Source organism: Eumetopias jubatus, unplaced genomic scaffold (assembly GCF_037043125.1).
Source record: "Eumetopias jubatus isolate StellerSeaLion01/CBP00866 unplaced genomic scaffold, mEumJub1_p1.0 scaffold_17, whole genome shotgun sequence".
NCBI classification, from domain to species: domain Eukaryota; kingdom Metazoa; phylum Chordata; class Mammalia; order Carnivora; family Otariidae; genus Eumetopias; species Eumetopias jubatus.
The window spans coordinates 12,098,745-12,118,288 of record NW_028274823.1 but is presented as its reverse complement, the minus strand read 5'-3'; the positions used below and the strand labels follow the sequence as shown (position 1 = coordinate 12,118,288).

Sequence of the window (19,544 nt, the reverse complement as noted above, 5' to 3'; positions counted from 1 at the left end):
CCGACTCCCATTTTGTAAGGTCACCTTGCACCTGACTTGATTTCTGATCCTGTAATTCTCCTGTAAATTTGGTATCCTGGATGAGGAGTTTCAAACTATGTAAAGTGTGTTTAGCTGTGCTATTTAAAGCTTGCTACAAAATTGGGATAAGCACTCTTGTTCGAGTCTCTTGTTAGGAGTCTCTTGCATTTAAGGACAACATGTATAAAAACGCTCAGACGTCTTTCTGGAGACTGGGCTCACTGGCATAACCAAAATTGCTGTGTTGTACCAGTGTTGTATGTACTGAACCAACTCAGGGCTGAAACCAGATGGTCTCCTCTCCTAGGATCAGGTCTTTAAGAAAACTTGTTGGGTGGTTAGATTCCCAAATCCATAATAACTTCCCAGATGCCAAATGCCTACTCCAGTTTTCTCTTTTCTTCATTCACGATGAAATACTTCTCTTTTGTTCTGATTTTGTTCGATTCCTACCCCTCTCTAGTGCCTAGCAATCGAACTCCTCGTTTTTCTTTAAGCCTGCACTATACGATTTGACTTTCTGATAACTGGGAGCCAGTGATTGTGTTCTGTTCATCTTCTTTGGGAAGGCTCCTCCTGAAGCATAACTTAATGGATAACACATGCTAGACAGCAAGGTCACTGCATCCTTCCCTTTGCTTGGTGGCCTCGTTTGGGTTATACAGGTGAGGAGCGCTTTCCAAAAAACAAACAAACAAACAAACAAACAAACAAAACAGACCCTTCTCTTCTTCACTGCAAGATAAGCTTTTGCATTCCAGCACATTATCACATTTTTAGCAAGTGGCGCTACCCCCAAAGATTACCAATGGCTATTTCCAAACAGTCTCATGTTTCATGATGGATGACGAAACCTTTCTGGGCCTTTAAGTTCATCTAATTCTGCACTTATTGCTGCCTTGTCTATAGGTCTCAACCTGGCCCAGGATTTACGTGCCTGATGATCATAGTCAGGGGAGTTAGTGAGCTCTACATATTCCTAATTCCAGAACGCTTCACGCTCCCAGCTCTGCCCCAGTGGGTCTCTGCCCAAGCTTTCTGCAGACTCTGCCTTGTAGTTCCATTTGTATTTTCTGGTCTACTTCTTCAAGCCTTTGTTTTAGGATTGCTCTTCGCTCGAATTCTTCAGCCTTGGGCCTCTGGCTAAATCTCCTAATTTCCAATTTGTTCCTGGTTTCCCTGCCTCTCTTCTTCACATGTCACCCCTGCAAGATGTTATGTCTTCTCATTCTTTCTTAGATGGGCTACTGCTAAGTTTTATTGTGAGCGAGTCCCTTTGCCTGTTTTACGTGCCAAAGCACATTCACCACCGCCGTCGTCATCCTCCTCTTCCTCATGGTTGTTGGTGGCCAAAAGGGGCCCGTCATGGAGTCATGGAGTCACGGACCTGATGGTACCTTTTGACCATTGTCCTATGGGGCACGGAGAGATTCTGCAGACTGTCCCATCGGCTTCGATCTCATTGGCCGAGCTGCTGTCTGCCCTCCGTCTTGGTGCTAACACGGAGCAGTGCCTGGTGGAGAATGGTTCTGTGTGCTGTCTTTTCAGTACAGACACTAACTTGGGTCTAAGGAGGAATGGGCAAGGAGCTTCATCGCCAAACAGGACAATGGGAGTGTCTGAGGAAGTGATGTATTGATTCTCAAGAGGAGGGGAACAGATTTAGGGCATTTGCCTGTGGTCTGCTCCTGGGTGACAGGGACAGACTATGTAGGTCTGAGACTCTCCACTCTGGTCTCAGAAGGGTCTCCTCTAAGGTTGACCATACCAGAAGTGGTTGCATCTGACAGTGGCTGAGGTGTTAGCGCTTGCTAGTCTTTTTCTTGCCTCTTGTGTTTCCCACTATTACTGTTTTACTAGAAACTACTGCCTTTGAAGCTGTGAGACGAGATGATGTGGATGGAGTAGATAATGAAGCTGATGCTTTGGAGTCAGTGACTCGGAAGGTCATGTTTTGGCTTGTTGGCTTGGAGAACAGGCTGGATAAGGACCTGCCTGTCAAGAGTCTTGGTATGTTTGTGGTAATGGGAGACACTTCGCCACCCTGTGGCTGGCCCCAGTCTTGGCCCCTTTGGGCTTCACAGGTGATCTGGAGCCTTAGATTAGGGCTCTAGAGGAGCTGGAGCAGGAATCAGCATTGTTTCAGAACAGTCTTTTCTTCTCTTCTGCCTTTTATTCCAAAGGAGATGCTTTTTCAGATACAGAATTAGTACCATCTTCAGATTCACTACATTTTCCTCTCAGGTGGATTGTTCTCTCATGGGTATCATGTGTCCATTGGAATTTCTTTAAGAACCCTCCTAGTTAGCTCCTCTCTACTTTGTCTTGTGGTTGCCATCCTTTCTAATACTGCTAAAATTTCTTTAAAATTTTAGAACCACCTCGCCACTGGTATTCTTCATTTGCAAAGCTTGAAGATCTTCCGGTTGGTGGACAGTTTGCCCCTGAAGAGAGATGTTTGGAAACTGGCTCTTTGGCTAGCTGAGTTGCTACAGAACCTTTGTACAGGTTACCAGCTGAGCCAGAGCAGTGGACCAGGCAGACCTTGGTGCAGGACAGGGAGAGGCAGCTCTGGGAATGACTGCGCCAGCTCAGGTGCTCAGCCAGCCAGCCAGCCATGGGGCTTGGGGTCTTCACCAGTTGGTACCTGTCTGCCTCAACCATTCACTCCTGGGTTCTGTGTATGTTTTTAAAAACACCTTTATTAAGATATAATTCAGATGCCATATGATCCATCCATTTAAAGCATACAATTCAATAGCTTTTAGTATATTCACATTTTCATTATTCCAGAAGCAAGCCCTGTACCCACTAGCGACCACTCCCTCTTCTGTCCCTCTGCCCAGACAGCCACTAATCTAGATTCTGTCTCTATAGATGTCTCTGTTCTGGACATTTCATATAAATGGCATCATGTAACATGTAACCTTTTGTGACTGGCTTCATTCACTCAGCATCATGTTTTCATGGTTTGTACATGCTGTGGCATGTATCAGAACTTCATTCCTTCTTACAGCTGAATGGTATTCCGTCCTGTGGAGATAGCACATTTTGTTTGTTTTCTTCCATGGCTGGGCATTGAGGTTGTTTCCAACTTCTGGCTATTGTAAATAGTAATACTCTGAGCAGTCATGTACAAGTTTTGGTTTGAACACCAGTTTTTATTTGGGGGTACATACCTAGGAGGGGGAATTGCTGGATCATGTGTAATTCTGTGCTTTTGAGAAACCATCAAGCTCTTTTCCACAGTGACTGCACCATTTGACATTCTCACTGGCCGTGTATGAGGGTTCCAATTTTTCCACCGCCTCACTAAAACTTGCTTTCCTTTTTTTTTTTTTTAATTGTACTCCTCCTAAGGGGTGTGAAGTATCTCACTGTGGTTTTGATTTGCATTTCCCTACTGACAAAGGATGTGAAGGATTTTTTCTTGTGCCTGTTGGCCATTTGTTTATCTTCCTTAGAAAATGTCTATTGAAATACTTTGCCCATTTTAAAAACTGGGGTCTTTTTGTTGTCGGGTTGAGCTATGTGTTTTGATAAACTTTTACAGGGGTTAAGGTTGTAGAGGTGCAGGGTCGGATCCTATCTTTGTCTAAAACGCTGGTGTTTTGTTCATCATATTTTGGAATTAATTTTGATTTTTTAAAATACTGCACTAAAAATTATCTTGATGGCTTGGTGTTTTTGACGTCCCCTTAAATTTTGCGCCAGACACTTGGCGCACTGCAGTCCCAGCCGCTTAACTCGGGCACAAAACCAGTTCCGGCCGCAGTTGACAAGTACGTAGCCCTGCCACGGCAGGAACGGCCCCCTCCTTGCGCCTCCTCTCCCCCCACTCCCGCACCGCCCCTGCGCCGCCCCCGAACCGCCCGCGGGCCTCCCCAGCTCCACCGCCGCTGCCTCTTCTGTTGCAGCCCCGAGCTCAGTTTGGAGCGCCCGCGGCCAGCCCCCGGCACAGAGGCCTGCCAGTCCCGGTCGCCCTCCCAACCCCAGCCCTGCACCCCGTTGCCGCCAAAGCGCTGGGACCTGAATGACGGGTGCCTGGGGCCGCACTGCGGGTGGCAAGAGGAGCCTAAAAAGAGGAAGGACGCCAGGCGTCCTGCCCAGGTGCCCTGCGGGACCTCCACCAGCCCACTCTTTACTTTGCCCAGCTCTACTGAATCCGCTTCTTCTACCCCGAGTAGATGACCCCTTCACCCGTTTCAGTGGAGCAGCCACGCTGTTGGGCATGTGAGCGCAGGGGACAGACGCTCGCGGTGCCGCGGCCGCCCGCGTCCCTTCGAGCTGCGGTGACGGCCCCTCCCTGCCGTGGGCTCCGGCGGGGATCCTGGGCACTGCGGGCACCTTGGCGCCCCACCCCTTCGCGGGCCGGGCACCGGGCGCGGGCGGGGGGGGGGGCGCATGCGCGCTGAGTGTGTGCCGCGGCAGCGGGGGCGGCCGGAAGCGAGATGTGTCTCCTGGGCGGGGCTTGGCGCTGCAGTTGCCGCAGTTGCCGCAGTCGCCGCAGTCGCCGCAGGCGCGAGGCTGGGTGCAGGCGGCTCTGACTGAAGCTTCGACTTCTCGACGGACGGACGGACCGACTGACTGACGGACACCATGCCGCGCTCCCACAGGCCTCCGCCGACCGCCCAGCGGCCCACCAACGCCACCGGCAACGCCACCGGCAATGCTGCCGAGCCCAAGCCCGAAGGCGGCAGCCTGGCCACGACTTTCAAGATTTTTCTCCTTTTTGCAGGACTGATGGTTAAAGTTCCTGTGGGCTTGTATTTTTCCTGCAAATTGCTTCTTTTCCAGAGTCTCCTGTTAATGTCTCCTGACGACAGTGGCTTTTACGCGACCATTGTCGCGGTGGTGGGGCTGCATGTGGTGCTGGCGGTGTTTGTGTTCATCGTGTGGAAGGAGGGCATGCCTGACTGGCAGGAAAACAAGAACGAGTAGAGCAGCTCGGAAGCTGCGAACGCGGGGGGCGGGGGAGTACGGGGAGGGGGTCTTAATTTTCTCGTCCGTGTTGACAATCGTGTCTGTTGTGCGCTTCAGGGGGAGGGTGGGGGGAGGGAATCTATTTACTGCCGCGGGGACTCCAGTGAAAAAACCGCGGGGTGGGAGGGGGGGCCTTTTCCTGACCGCCTGTCACGTGCCCAGTGCTTTTTGTTAAAGACATAGTGTTTGTGACTGAGGATCCTGTTGGACTGATGTAAATAGTACTGCCCAAATCGGAGGCCGGTTTGAGGCCACGCCGACTCGTAGACGTAGACTTGCTCGCTTGCGGAGTATGTGTGGTGACGTCACTGCGGTGGCTCGGCGCGAGTAAGTACCGCGGCGGGAGGGGGCTCCGGGCCGGGTTGGCCAGGGCGCGGATTTGGGGTCCGGCTGTGGGGTATTGGGCCCTGGCGTCTCGATCGCCGTATTTTTCGGTATTATTTTAGCTGAAAATCGAGGCGTATTTGTTATGTTAGATTAAGACCGTCCGAGGTAGGCTGAGACAAGGTGCCGCAGATGTAAATTACTGCGGGTTCAGATTTTGGTGCGTTTTTCTCCGCAGTAAGCATTAAACAATGATCTCATTCTGACGCAGTTGAAGGACGTGACTTCCATCGACAAATGATTTTCTTCCCTCCTGTTTTCCATTTGTTTTTCAGTAGCATTTGGTAAATCTTGGCAAATAGGTACGAAATTCTAAGGGAGCAATACCCGCTCGTACAGTGGAATTTTGAGACCAATATTAGAACGTATATTAATTTCCACCTTTTGACTGGAAATTCATATTGATATTAGATGAATATTAGAAGCTTGAAGTTCACATTTTGCCTGCTTTATCTGTTGGTTATTTGTAGATTTTATACGTGGGCCATTTTTTTATTAGTAATCTTACAAAAATGTATATTTTGCTGTAGGTTTAATGGAGTCATCAACACTTACCTAGTTTCTGACCCTTATTTTGATATTTGATTTGTGAGTGGAGGGAAAATACAGCAAAACGGACTTAGACTAAGGAAATGTTTACTCGTTCTTTAAAAGCCAAAAAATAGTAAATCTGGACTAAGAGGCATACAAAGTGGTTTGGGCTTGGTCTCCCCCTTTTTGCACCTAAATGTTCTAATTTTTTCCCCCAAAAGATGCATTCTACACATGTGTAAAAATATCCTTAATGTGAAGTTACGTCTTGTGAGATAATCTATACATTTTCTCCCTTCTGAGCCTGAGGGTTTTCCTTTCTTCCCAGTCCCCTGCCCCTGCAAATTGTCTGGTTTTCCTGAGTCCTCACACCTCCTTGACCAGCACTCTGAGAAGGGCCCTCTCCTCAGCTACCGTCCTTCCCTGACACCTACTCCCCCTCCAAATGGACAGATTGTATACATCTGACTTTAAAAGTAGGACTCACTGATTCCCCCCCCCAACCAATCTTTAAGTGGTTCTGCTATAGAAATAATTTTGGTGAGAATGCAGATGAAAATGAAAATATTGAATTCCCTGTGTCCTGTTTAGCCTCATTGATGCCACTCACAGAGATGTGGATGTGCTGTTACTGCTTTCTAACTCTGCCTACTACGTGGCCTAGTAAGTTGATTAATTTAAAGCTTTTAATTGTTCTTTAATATGAGTACATTTCCTTATTAGAATTCATGACAACATTAAGAATCTGGTTTTGCTATATGGAACTTCACTGAACTTTATATAACTGTTACATCACTGTTCCTCTTACAGTTTGAAAGTGTGATTTTAGAGTTGTAATCAGTATTTATGTAGTATTCTTTTAGCATTTAGTTTATTTCCTATATATTTTCCATGTTTTGATGTACTCCATATCCTTTCATTGTTAATGTCTATATATTTTTTATTACTATCCAGTACACATTTCCCCACTGTTTAGCGCTGATACTTCCATTTTATTTCTATTAGCAATGATACAGTTGTCTTTGCGCAGATAATTTTGTGCACATGCATGCACACACATGCTTCTCTTTGGTTACAAGAGTATGATGAATTCTAATAATTGTGTGGTTTATTGCCAGATCTCCAGAAAGACTACTAATTAACAATGCCACTAGCAGAAATACAAGTACTTCCTCATTTGCCTTATCAAAATCAGTTTTTTTTGGCCTTGTATGAACAGTCATCTTTTTAAGTCATTGGCCCAAGTGCCTATTGGCATTGATCATATGGATTTTTTATTCTTGATTTTGGACAGCAGGTTTATCTGCTGTGTTACTCACAAACACATACCTTCAGTATATGTATGTGTGTGTTTGCCTTTTAAGTTTTAGGTTTGTTGGTTTTGTTTTGTAAAAGTTTTTATAAAACAAATTATATTTTGTAATTGATTTTAGTGTAAGATCCATAAGCTGATTCTCCTTTAGCTACTGAACTACATATATGTTAATCTCATTTCATCTAGTTTTTAAAATGTTTAACTCTTTATCCCAGAGTGTATTGAGCCCTAGAAGATTTTACCTGCTTAGAAGTTGCTACTATTATATCTCAGCCAACAAGCCCGATATGCTTTTGATTTTAATCCTATTTTTTTACTTCCTTTCCCTTTATCCAGTTATGATGATGAAGTTGATAAAGTAAACCAGTATCAACGACTAAGTCTAGAAGACCTGGAAAAAATAGAAATAGGTAAATTTTAACATGCTAACCAAGTCCTAGAAAGCAAATACTGTTCTCCCAAGAGTGGGCCACATTGTTTGAGCATTACGACTTAATAGAACCAGAAAAGGATATTGGTATTGCAAGTAGTCTATTTCTTAGGACTCTCTTCTGTTCTTTAGAGATCAGTGGTGGATGATAGAGTTTAATAACTATTTCTTTTATTACTTACCTTGTGAAGATTAACCAAGGATCAAGAAAGTTTAAATATTTGAGACTAAAGAGTTTTTATTTAATCAAACCAAATCATCTTATTGTGATGTATTTTGTGTACTCGCATTTAGAATAAGAATGTGCTAAGTACCTGACCAATGAGTGTTAGTATTTCGAAGATACAGAAAAAAATAAATTTTATGTGAAAGATTGAACCATATTCATTTGGGTTTTAGGTCCTGAACCCACTCTCTTTGGTAAGCCAAAGTTCTCCTGCATGCGACTGCACTACAGATATAAAGAAGCAGGTGGCTATTTCCACACACTGAGAGCTGTCATGCGCAATCCAGAAGAGGATGGGAAAGGTAATGAAGAGATGACAGGGTTCAGTGGTAACTTTTGTGGGGACAGTACATACCATTACAAATGGAACATAGCTTTGTAATCTTAAAATAGCTACTCTGTCTCCAGAAAGCAGGGAACTTACTTGAACTGATCTAGCTTGGGGCAAGGGTGTCTGTAATGGGAAATCTCAGCGTGTTTGGTCATAGGGGTACTACGGCTTTTTCCCACCACATACGCTTCTCATGGACAGTGGTCAGGGAACATTCCTGTCTTGTTCACAGCTTTGCCTTAGCATCTAACACAGGACTAACACAGGACAAATGAGAATAAACTTTTAATTCCAATTGATTTGGCTCATTTGCCCTTTATTAACTCTTCTGTTAAAATTTGTTTTAGAACATTTTGAATTAGTGGGGAGAGTAATGAACAAGAAGCAGTTTTCTGTAAATTGTAGCAAATAAACTTGTATTTAAATTTAAGACCACAAATTTCATTTAGGGTTTTGAATTACAAGTGCTATTTTAGTATGTTTTTGGAGAAACTGGCAAGCAGTTGTATTTGGGTTTCAGATACCCTTCAGTGCATTGCAGAGATGCTGCAGATAACCAAGCAAGCCATGGGATTAGATGTACCTATAATTGAGAAAAAACTTGAGAGGTAAGTATACTACTTCGATTTTCTCAAGAATAAAGACATTATTATCCAAAGTCTTATTTCTTTAAAAGTATTTGCAAGATGGGGAGAAATCAAATTATGGTAATATATTGGTATTTAGACTGGGAAATGTCAAATTTCTGTGGCCATAATTTAAACAACTTTAAAACATATTGGCTTTTATTTTCTCTGTAAATGCCAGTGGGTTTTGAATTTAGGCAAGGAATGCCTATAAAGAGATTTCACATTAAAACTTGGATTTCCCATCTGATTGTTTCATGGCCCACATTCGACTAGAGAAGAGCCATTTGGTCACCTAGAGAAAAACTGTTCAGTCTTGTGTTAGTAGACAGAATCGTTTCAGTAGCTCTTTAACTTCCCTAATTTTTATGAAATATGCTCATGACCAGCAAGTCAAATATCCGTACTGAGACATGTGGCAAATTGCAGTCACTTTTTCTTATAGCTGTCATGAGGGAATGCCAAATGAGAAAACCCTTTATTACATATCCCGTATCTTTTAAAATAATTGTAGGTAATCCACAGGAAACATAAGGAAACATTCTGCCCCCTCCCACCTGAATTCAGCCAAGTTGGAATGGGTGCAGACAGCTTTAGTTAAGATGCTGTAGATTCCCATCTATAGTCCGTGTTGGCTTGGCTGGTGTTTACGTTGTCGATGTAGTAGGCCTGCCCTAAATCGTAGCCACTTGCCCCGAAAGTGACTGTAGTAGTCCCCTCCTCCCCCATCCACGTTTCAGTTAAGCTGTGGTCAGCGCTGCTCTGGGAGCAGGTGCTCCTCCTCTTGATGCTCAGTCACTTCATCTCACTGTGCAGCCATTTTATCATCTCACATCTTCACCAGAAGGGTGAGTACAGTGCAATAAGATAGAGGACATTCATGTAACTTTTATTTACAGTATTATAAATTATTCCTGTTAATCTCTTATGCTCTATCTAGTTATAAATTTAACTTTGTGACAGGGCGCCTGGGTGGCTCAGTTGGTTAAGCGACTGCCTTCCGCTTAGGTCATGATCCTGGAGTCCCGGGATCGAGTCCCGCATCGGTCTCCCTGCTCAGCGGGGAGTCTGCTTCTCCCTCTGACCCTCTCCCCTCTCATGTGCTCTCTCATTCTCTCTCTCAAATAAATAAAATCTTTAAAAAAAAATTAACTTTGTCACAGGTTATATATGTATAGGGAAAAACATAGTACATACAGAGTTTGAGCCTATCCGTGGCTTCAGCTATCCGTTGGGGGGCTTGGAATATATCCCCCACAGGTTAAGGGGGGAAACTGCTGTTGTCTGAATTTTGGGTGTGGTGTTTTTCTTTTTAATTTTTAGAATACACAAAAATGCAGGTTGAGGCAACCATTGGGAGGCTTATCTCCCTTCCTCTGCTGCTTCCCCCTCCTCTGCCAGAGAGAATCCGGTTGAAGGAAACATGCAATAATAACAAATCTAAAGACAAAGTTTTGATCCAGAAGAACTCAACATGATTAATCCCAACTACTGTGAGGAGCTTCACAGAGTAGGATTACAATGGACAGATGTAGCATTTCCACAGGCTGGCTCTTCAGTGCACAGGCAGCTTGAGGACAGGACACGCAGGAGACTGCTTACCAGACTGGGGGTTAAAGTCACACAGCCAGGGCACCCCTCCCCCTCAGTGCCCGGGGACAGCTTGTCAATGTTTTAAAAGGATTCTGCTGCCTGATTGTAAACTACTACGCACTGATTGCTTCAAAGACTTAGTACCAAAAAGAATAAGATACCTCATTAATCATCTTTTAAAGGTGATTATATGTTGAAATTTTGTATATACTGGGTTAAATAAAATCAAAATTTCTATTTTTAATATGGCTAGGAAAATTTAAAACTACATCTAGCTGATATTTCTATTGTACAGTACTATTCTAGCATCAACTCCACGGGACTATCTGATTTTACCAATTAGCAGTGCACGGTTTCAGAAATTGGGCCCAATTAAAGTAACAGCTTTCACTTACAGTAATTGGAACTGGTATATTGGATTTCAGAGAGAGTTAACTTTTTTCTCTTCTAATTTGTAGGAAGAGCAGTAAACCCCATGAAGACATCCTTGGCATCAGATCTCAAAACCAAGGCTCTTTGGCACAGGGAAAGAATTTTTTAATGAGCAAATTTTCATCTCTAAATCAAAAAGTGAAACAGACCAAATCTAATGTAAATATTGGCAATCTCCGAAAGCTAGGACACTTTGCCAAACCTGAAATGAAAGTTAACTTTCTAAAACCAAACTTAAAAGTGAATCTTTGGAAGTCAGATAGTAGTCTTGAAACTATGGAAACCACAGGTGTGATGGATAACAAAGTCCAGGCAGAGTCGGATGGGGAAATGTCTTCAGAGAATGACTCCTACCACTCTGATGAATTCCTTACAAATTCCAAGTCTGATGAAGACAAACAGCTAGCTAATTCTTTAGAGAACGTAGGGCCAAGAGACTATGTTCTTCCTAGTTGTGGTATTATTGCTTCAGCACCTCGGTTAGGCAGTCGGTCCCAGTCCATTAGCAGCACTGATATTAGCATTCATGCTCCTTCAGAGATTGTTGCTCATGGAAGTGCGTCTGGAAAAGGCCATGAGTCTCCTATGAAGAAAAGTCCTTCTGCTGACAACATATACATATTGACTGGCTTTGCCAAGCCTATGGATATTTACTGTCACAGATTTGTACAAGATGCACAAAACAAAATGACCCAGCTGTCAAAAACAGGGTCTGTTTGTCAGCAGGCTAGTGAGGGAAATCAAATGGCCAATCAAGCTTCTAGTGAAGAAACACAATTGGAATCAACAGAACAGATACCTTCCCGGCCGTCTCAATTAGATGTGTCTTTTTCTGCAACAGCTCCCCAGTATTTGTCAGTTGAACCAGTGCATCCAGTTGTATCTCAAAAGACCCCTGGCTCTGGACCCAGCACGCTTGAATTTGAGACAGGGCTTCGTGGAGCTCCTTCTCCTTCAGAGGGCGGTAGCAGCAGAGCAGTCTCTCCCTTTGCAAAGATTCGAAGTTCCATGGTCCAAGTTGCTAGTATTACTCAAGCTGGCTTCACCCACGGGATCCATTTCGCAGTGGCAAAGGTTCAGAAGAGCCCTGCAGAACCTGAAGGGGTTAATGAAGTCCAGCAAAATGAACTTAAAAATATGTTTACACAATGCCAGACACGAATAATTCAGATTTAGTTTTTAGCCACAAAGAATCCTATGGCTTTTATTTAATCCAAAAAGAGGTTTCACATATTAGGCTATTTTAACCTGTATTGTCTTTGAAGCTAGGGATCACAAATTCTTTTATCGGGAAAGGTTTTTAAAGGAGTCTGAAGCTGAGCAGATTTCCAGATTTGAGAGCCAGGACGACAGGAGTACGTCATCCTAGAAGGTGTAAACGTGAGTAGCTTATACACTACAGAGCAGTTGGTCTCTAAAAGTAATTTGGGGACAATTACTTTGAGACAGTAATAACCTGAACCTTTTGTGGAGTGGGGTAGGTAAGTGAAGTGTAGGAAGGAAACACATAAAGGATGAACGTGGACACACATTTAGGAGAAGAGCATTTTTCATAATTTGCCTTCTGTTTGTCCATTTCTGTGTAAATACATTTGGTTTTTAGTGACTTTAGAGTGTTACTAGTATGAAGAAGCATTTGAATATTAAATTCTAGTTTAGTTTTGATGGCTTAACCATTCCCTATTAAGAGTTAATTGAGGGTTACTGGCATTACAGTCAAGAAAGGTATGCCCATTTGATCCTAATTTTCCCCATAGTCTACTTAAAATACTCTGCCCCTTGTACACCCCAAAGTCTAGAATTAAAACTGGTCACTCTAAAACCTGAGACACCGGATGTGCGTACCAGCACCTATTAAATTATTTTGCTGTTTTCAGGAATGGAAGACTACATTTACCGGATACTGGTAATTCTTGAAATGAGTGTTCAAATTGTAATTTTTTGCGGAGAAAGATTCCTTAACATCTTGTACAGACTGTAACTGAATTGTTGAGAATTTAGTCTGAAGCACAGTTGTACTAAAACTGACATGACTATAACCCTGAACCCATGGAACAATGGCCTCAGAAAAGCCCCATACAAGAACGTTGCACACCTTATTCCAAACAAGTATTGGTTTGTCTGGTATCTTTAGAGCCTTACTCTGTTGAAGTGATTCTCAGCTAAACATTATGTCTGTTGTAACTTTGATAAGTATTTCCACATTGTTATTTATTAGTGGTATCTTTTTTTTTGAAGTGTCAAATCTTGTGACTATTTAAAATAAAGTAACAGTTGTAATTTAAAGTGGCAAATGTGTATGAGAATTCCTTAATATTTTAAAGGTAATGTTGATTTCTAAATCAGATTTAAAAATTCGTAAATTTGCTATAACTGATCACTTGGGTCTCAGCCTTTCCAGTATTTTCCTCTTTTAAGTGATTATATGACTTTACAAATGAAGTGCATCGCAAACCATCAAATTTTAAACACCCAAACACTGAAACTAAATGTTTTATTCTGTTCTTAACTTTTCTTCTGGGTCTTCAAAGTATTAAAGTGTTGCACAACGGGATAGAAAATATAAGCAAAGGTCAGGTGATACATGTATCTTTAAGCTCCACGAAATTCCTTCCAAAGAGATTTTTGAAAACTAAAAAGAAGGCAACATTTAATTCCAGTCAGGGTACTGTGTTCAAACTTCACTGTCCAGTGTGTGAGAGCAAAGGAGAAAAGAAAGGGGGTTCTGAAGCCCACAGTTCCAGTCTCCTACCCAAGTGGGATGCCAGTGGGAGGACACCAGGCTGCACCACCTCCCGCAGTAAGCTTTCAGTAAAGATTTCCCACCAGGAGGGCATGGGATCTTTTCCCACACATCATGGGATAAGTCTTACAATCATGAAAAACCACCCAAAGTACTAATAATTTGGGAAGTTTTGTTTATTTCAAAGAGGGTTTTCCTTTCAAGGGGACTTTTCTGCAAGACCAAGCAAATTATATACTTCTCTTTGGTAAATTACAATTCACATTGGCACAATAAGCACATGGTAACTAATCTACTCGAATTTTATCCTCACAAATCCAGTTGAGTCTTGATTTTATTTCTAAAAGGTTAAGGAAGTCTAGTCTACCAGTTATAAAAATGAAAACCAGTTAGAATTCTAAATATAAACAGATTACTTACATTAGTTTATAAAAATAGATTTGAGTTTAGGAAAAGTTAAACTAGTAATCTTCACTTCAGTTCATTAGGCATAATGAATTCCTTGGCTTTTAAGGCTAACCCTGTTTCCTTGTTTAGCAATGTCAGTGGGGGGGGGGGTGCCAAAAGAGCACTTACAGAATCATTTAACTGATCTCCTGTTTCCCACTAGGTAAGTTACTGCCTTAAAAAAAAACACATTAATCTTCATACATAACACTGACAGCTTAAAAAAAGTAATGGTCTAAACTTTTCAAACATTCTTGATGCCACAATTATACTGTACTGTATTAAACTGCTTTCTAGGTATTGGTAATGATATTTTTGTTACTTTAAAAACTTTTACGTTAGGGGCACCTGGGTGGCTCAGTCGGTTAAGCATCTGCCTTTGGCTCAGGTCATGATCCTGGGGTCCTGGGATGGAGCTCCCATATCAGGCTCTCTGTTCAGCGGGGAACCTGCTTCTCCCTCTCCCTCTGTTTCTGTCAAATAAATAAAATCTTAAAAAAAAAAAAACTAAAAACTTTTATATTAAATCTGTAACTGGTCTGGGAAAAACTTACCTATAGCTTTATTGGGTATTCCTGGATTAGTAGATAAGTTCGTTGACTAACACATCTGGAACTAATGGAAAAACTTACACAAAAGTTTAAAATCCAATACAATCATCAAAGCAACTAAATGACAATTATTAGGAAAACAATTTAAAACTTTATTTTCTACAGAAGGCATATTTTAAAAAGTTAACTGTTTGCTTTCTTCCTATTTGGGCAAAACAACCTATCCTAGGACAGCATTCCCTTAAGTCCCATAAAACAGTGGTTCCCAAATGCACAGGGGTGAAATGAGGGGGAAAAAAAGGACAATGTAGTGTTTTTTTTCCAAAAAAGCTGTATTTATTCCATTTAAAGGACTCTCTTATTCGGAGACTGTCCTTTTATGAAAAAAAAAAATGGTGATAATACAGTGGTTTCTTTCAGATTACTTGGCAAAATACACTGGCAACCCTGTCCCCCAAATTTTTGGAAATGTTACTGGTCCATGAAATCCAAAAGTCTGGGAACCACTGCCATGTAAAGACTAATTTTGCAGGTTATTAACAACTGTTAAGTGGAAAAAACTTCTGTGGTCAAATGTTTGGGAAATGATACTACAGAATTTCACAGTCATGTGAATTAATGGCAGCTATACCCCATTCCCCAAACTTGGACCACTAAACACATTCAGACCCACCATTAATTGGAAAGACATTGTAAAAATCTGAACTCCTCTGACTTTGGAATTCCAACAAATTTCTTCAAATGAAGTTGACATTAGCATTTCAACAGTCTGACCTATGACTTGGCTGAAACTAAGGAAATGGTATCAGCAACATTATCAATATTAAACTTTTAATATCAAATACATTTTTGTACATGTTACTAATTTATATAATTATAAAACAATCAAAAGCTCCATAAAATCAGTAAGGTAAAAGCCCTTACTGAATATTATATAAACTTCAGATGTTACCAGGCTTGATTTCAGGAAAAGTCATTGGTTTTTGATACAAAGTATCTACAAAACAATGTGGTATAAATGGTATTTGAATTTTACAATAATGTGGCTACAATCTGCCCACTACTCTCCTAGCTGTCAGATCTTTAAAGTTCATTTCCATTCACACATTTCTGCTGTTGAAGCCTGGTTCTTCTTAAAGACTCTAGCTGCTTTGCTCTGAGCCACCGCTCTCTTGACAGTGTGGTCTGACCGGCACTGAGAGACAGAAACCTGGCGTGAAACACAGAAACGGATTTAAGTCTAGACCTAGGAGAGGACCTAGTTCTTTTTCTTTCTTTCTTTCTTTTTAAAGAACCTAGAAATACTGGGTTAGGGGTCGAGACCATCTGGTAGCTACATACAAGTCAAGAGCCAAGTTAGACTTCCACAGAGGGACCTTTGAAGTTCAGAGACAAAAGGCAAGCCTGTTCCACTGGTCACGGGCCAAACACAATCCCCCTTCACTATGCCCTTTCACAAGGTATTTTAAAGGAAAAGCATTTCCACTGGTAGAAATCTGCCTCAGTTACTCCTCTAAAAATTGGGAGGTTCATACAGAGCTTCCTAAAACAGCAATTATGGACACGTACTACTCACCGAGCTACAATGAGCAACTGGTGGAGATCGTCAGCAGTGATGCTCTGAGGGTCATTCTTGCGCATTTCCACGAAGTCCTCTTCAACTGCCTGTACCAAGAGAGTAAGTGGACTGCAACACCACTGCTTATGAAGAAACGCTATGCATTATGTAGGGAGAAGCAAAGTAACATGGTCCATCGGCTGATGCGAAAATGAGGAAGTCAGCCCTGCTGCTCAGGCTTCTTAGGAGATGAGGCTAACAGAGCCACGCCTCACCTGCAGGGATATTGCTGCTGACAGACCCGGGGGGAGGCCAAACATCTAGGTCCAGCAATGTGCACGGCCAACAGGGCAGGGTAATAATGCCAGCAAAAGTGGCAGAGTGAGGGAGGGCCACGGAAAATTCCAGTGAATTTTTATCCATTGAAGGGTACAAGAACACTAGCAAAAACTATCAGAATCTGCTTCTTCAAAAGTCTGAACATTAACCGGAATACAGGGAGCATTTGTTCAAGAAAGAACACTGGGCTTTGAGGCATTTTAGTTTCCCTATCCGCCCCCACCCCACCCCTGCAGCCCTGAAAAGGGGCAGCCTGGCCATCACAAGAGAGGGTTCTTTCAAAGCACCATTCCTGAGATCTGTCATTCTCATGACTGGTGGTTCCCTGCGAGAAGCCACGTGCAAGGCTGTGTTTATTTGGCCTGACTCTGCTTACCCAGTGTGAACAGCCTCTTCTCCCAGGGAACTTAGCAAAAACAATCAGAAGCAATTACTGATCATCCTGGCTGCTTCACGCACTGGACAGTCGTTGGGGCAAATAGGCAGCTAACCAAAACCCTTAAAAAACTAGGAAAAGAGAACTTTTCTCCTCCCAAAAGCCCCCAAAGGACGATCTAGCTCTATCTCCCCAGGAACGCAGAAGGCCACATGCACGCAAAGGGGCGTGCACACCCTCAGAAGATCGGAGCAGGCCCTAAGCTATCCTGAGTGACCTCTGTGCAAGCAGAAAGAAGGGTGGGTCATAGCTGTAAACAGTTGCCAGAGTGTTCGAGGCCTGCCCCCATGGAGACACACAGCCCTTGGCTTTGACTGGGAGACCTGTTTCCAGGCATCTAAGGAAATCAAATTTCTATCTGATCACTGACTGAGCGAACAGGGCAGACACTCCAGGAACAGCATACAAAGAATACATTTCACAGAGTTCATTCAGAAAAGCCACTAAGCAATAAGCCACAACAACAAACCCTAGGGAGAGGGAGGATCCACCAGAGCAGAGATATCCTATCATTTAAATATCCGGTTTTCAAAACAAAAATGAAGAGACATAGAAAGAAACAAGAACATCTGGACCCCTTCACTGGAAACAAAGAAGTCAACAGAAACAGTCCTTGAGGAAACCCAAATATCAGACTTGCTAGACAAAGACTTTTTTTTAAAGATTTACTTGAGAGAGAGAAACGGTGAGAGAGGTGTGCACGAGAGCGCACCAGAGGTGGAGAGGGAGAAGCAGGCTGCGTGTCGAATAGGGAGCCTGACGTGGGGCTCGATCCCAGGACCCGGAGATTATGACCTGAGCCGAAGGCAGATGCTTAACCGACTGAGCCACCCAGGCGTCCCTAGACAAAGACTTTAAATCAGCTCTTTAAATACATTCAAAGAACTAAAGGAAACCACATATAAAGAGCTAAAACAAAGTAGGAGAATGATGTCATACTGAATAAAAAATACCAAGAGAGATAGATAGAAATTATTTAAAAAGCAAGTAGGGGGCGCCTGGGTCACTCCATCGGTTAAGCGTCTAACTCTTGGTTTCGGCTGAAGTCATGACCTTGGGGTTGTGGGAAGGGGGCACAGCATCAGGCTCCACGCTCAGCGCAGAGTCTGCTTGGGATTCTCTCTTTCCCCCCCTGCCCCTCTTCCCCCGCTCGCTCATTCACTGTCTTTGAATAAAGTCTTTAAAAAATAAAAAGCAAATAGAAATTCTGAAGGTGAACAATGTAACTGAGACTGAAAATTCACTAGAAATAAGGCTCAGCGTTGTGCAGCAGGCAGAAGGTCCAGCAAACGTGCAGAAAGGTCAACTGCAAATGTCCAGTGTGTGTAGGAGAAAGTCAAGGGAGGGGGAAAAATGAACAGAGCAGAGCCTCAGCGACTTGTGAGACACCATCACGTGTACCAACACTCACAGAGTGCTGGAAGGAGAGGAGGGAGAAAGGGGCAGAAAGAAATTTAAAGAAATAATGGTCAAAACGTCACCAAATTTCTTGAAAACTTCCCCAAGACGTGCATTAATCTGCACACCCAAGCAGCTCAATAAACTCCAGTAGGATAAACTCGAAGTGCTCCGCACCCACGGACACATCACAGCTGAACTGTCCAAAGCCAAGGAAAGTCTTGAAAGCACAAGAGCAAATGACCCCGAGCCCAAAGAAGCCTCTCCTCAGTAACTAGCGGACTTCTCAGAGACCACAGGGGCCGAAAGACAACTGGAGGACATATGTAAAAAGTGCTAAAGAGCAAGTCTACAAACCAAGACCTCTACACCCAGTAAAACTAGTCTCCAAAAATGGAGAAATTAAGACATTCCCAGATAAGCAACAACTTAACAGGACTTGTCACAGCAGATCTGCCCTACAAGGACCATGGAGGGTTCTTCAGGCTGAAATGGAAGGACACCACGCAGTGACCCGAATCCACGCAAAGATGACCAGTAAAGGGAACGACATGGGTAAATATAAGAAGCAGTGTAAAGGTCTTTTTCCTTGTAACTTTTTCCCTCTGATTTAAAGACAACAGCATATTTATTTCCCCCTGACTCCATCCCCCCAAACCTCATCATTCTTTATGTTCCTACTTTATAGGTTGGTTCTCTGAATGTAATAAAGAACTTGATCCGAGTCAAAAAAATAAATAAAAAAATAAAAAAGACAACAGCATAAAACAAGAATTATAAATGCGTTGATGGTGCACCATAGACAAAAGACATACAGAGACCAAAGAGCAAACTTACCTCACCAGCAGTCACAGTAAACCTAAGGTGATTAAACCGTCTAAATCAACACAGGGAAATCGTTTCTTTGACCCCAAACACACCTTGGTTATCTCATCGGAGATGCTGTAATCCAGGAACCTCAGAAGGGTCAGGTAGATGCGGAACTTGTTCAGCACGGAGGGCAGCACGGCGGACAGAAGGCTGTCCATGTACTCCTCCATGTTTGGGGGCGTGAGCTGGGGCTGTAAGTGGATCTGGCAGTCTGCCTGGAGAGAGAACCAGGACACAGTATTTTCCAAGTTCCTAAATTAATCCGAAATTTCAGGAGGAGGCTTTGTCCATATCAGGGGTGAAGGAATCAGGAGGTCACTGGGGGGAGGT

General features: G+C 43.0%; 2 protein-coding genes and 2 pseudogenes across 10 annotated transcripts in view; 1 reads left to right on the top strand and 3 right to left on the bottom strand.

The window, feature by feature from the left end:
* Nucleotides 1–13,158, top strand: part of INPP5F (inositol polyphosphate-5-phosphatase F) — an 83,287-nt gene extending 70,129 nt beyond the window's left edge. For 2 of the 3 annotated variants that reach the window (XM_028121822.2, XM_028121825.2), the window contains 5 exons: nucleotides 6,511–6,582; nucleotides 7,571–7,644; nucleotides 8,064–8,192; nucleotides 8,742–8,829; nucleotides 10,899–13,158. In XM_028121822.2, the coding sequence (XP_027977623.1) occupies nucleotides 6,511–6,582; nucleotides 7,571–7,644; nucleotides 8,064–8,192; nucleotides 8,742–8,829; nucleotides 10,899–12,048 (1,513 nt within the window). In that variant the 3' untranslated portion in view covers nucleotides 12,049–13,158. The remainder of the gene's footprint in view (nucleotides 1–6,510; nucleotides 6,583–7,570; nucleotides 7,645–8,063; nucleotides 8,193–8,741; nucleotides 8,830–10,898) is intronic. The other variant, XM_088019872.1, reaches the window with a different exon arrangement.
* LOC148162137 (phosphatase and actin regulator 2 pseudogene) lies at nucleotides 783–1,389 on the bottom strand (annotated as a pseudogene).
* LOC148162136 (phosphatase and actin regulator 2 pseudogene) lies at nucleotides 1,521–2,386 on the bottom strand (annotated as a pseudogene).
* Nucleotides 11,882–19,544, bottom strand: part of MCMBP (minichromosome maintenance complex binding protein) — a 50,092-nt gene continuing 42,429 nt past the window's right edge. For 2 of the 7 annotated variants that reach the window (XM_028121829.2, XM_028121830.2), the window contains exons 14-16: nucleotides 19,265–19,429; nucleotides 16,190–16,278; nucleotides 14,742–15,823 (exon numbers count right to left, since the gene is read on the bottom strand). In XM_028121829.2, coding sequence (XP_027977630.1) covers nucleotides 15,697–15,823; nucleotides 16,190–16,278; nucleotides 19,265–19,429 — 381 coding nt within the window. In that variant the 3' untranslated portion in view covers nucleotides 14,742–15,696. Of the gene's footprint in view, nucleotides 11,969–13,776; nucleotides 14,690–14,741; nucleotides 15,824–16,189; nucleotides 16,279–19,264; nucleotides 19,430–19,544 lie in introns of those variants that run through there. The other 5 variants (XM_028121831.1, XM_028121832.1, XR_015767095.1 and 2 more) reach the window with 5 other exon arrangements.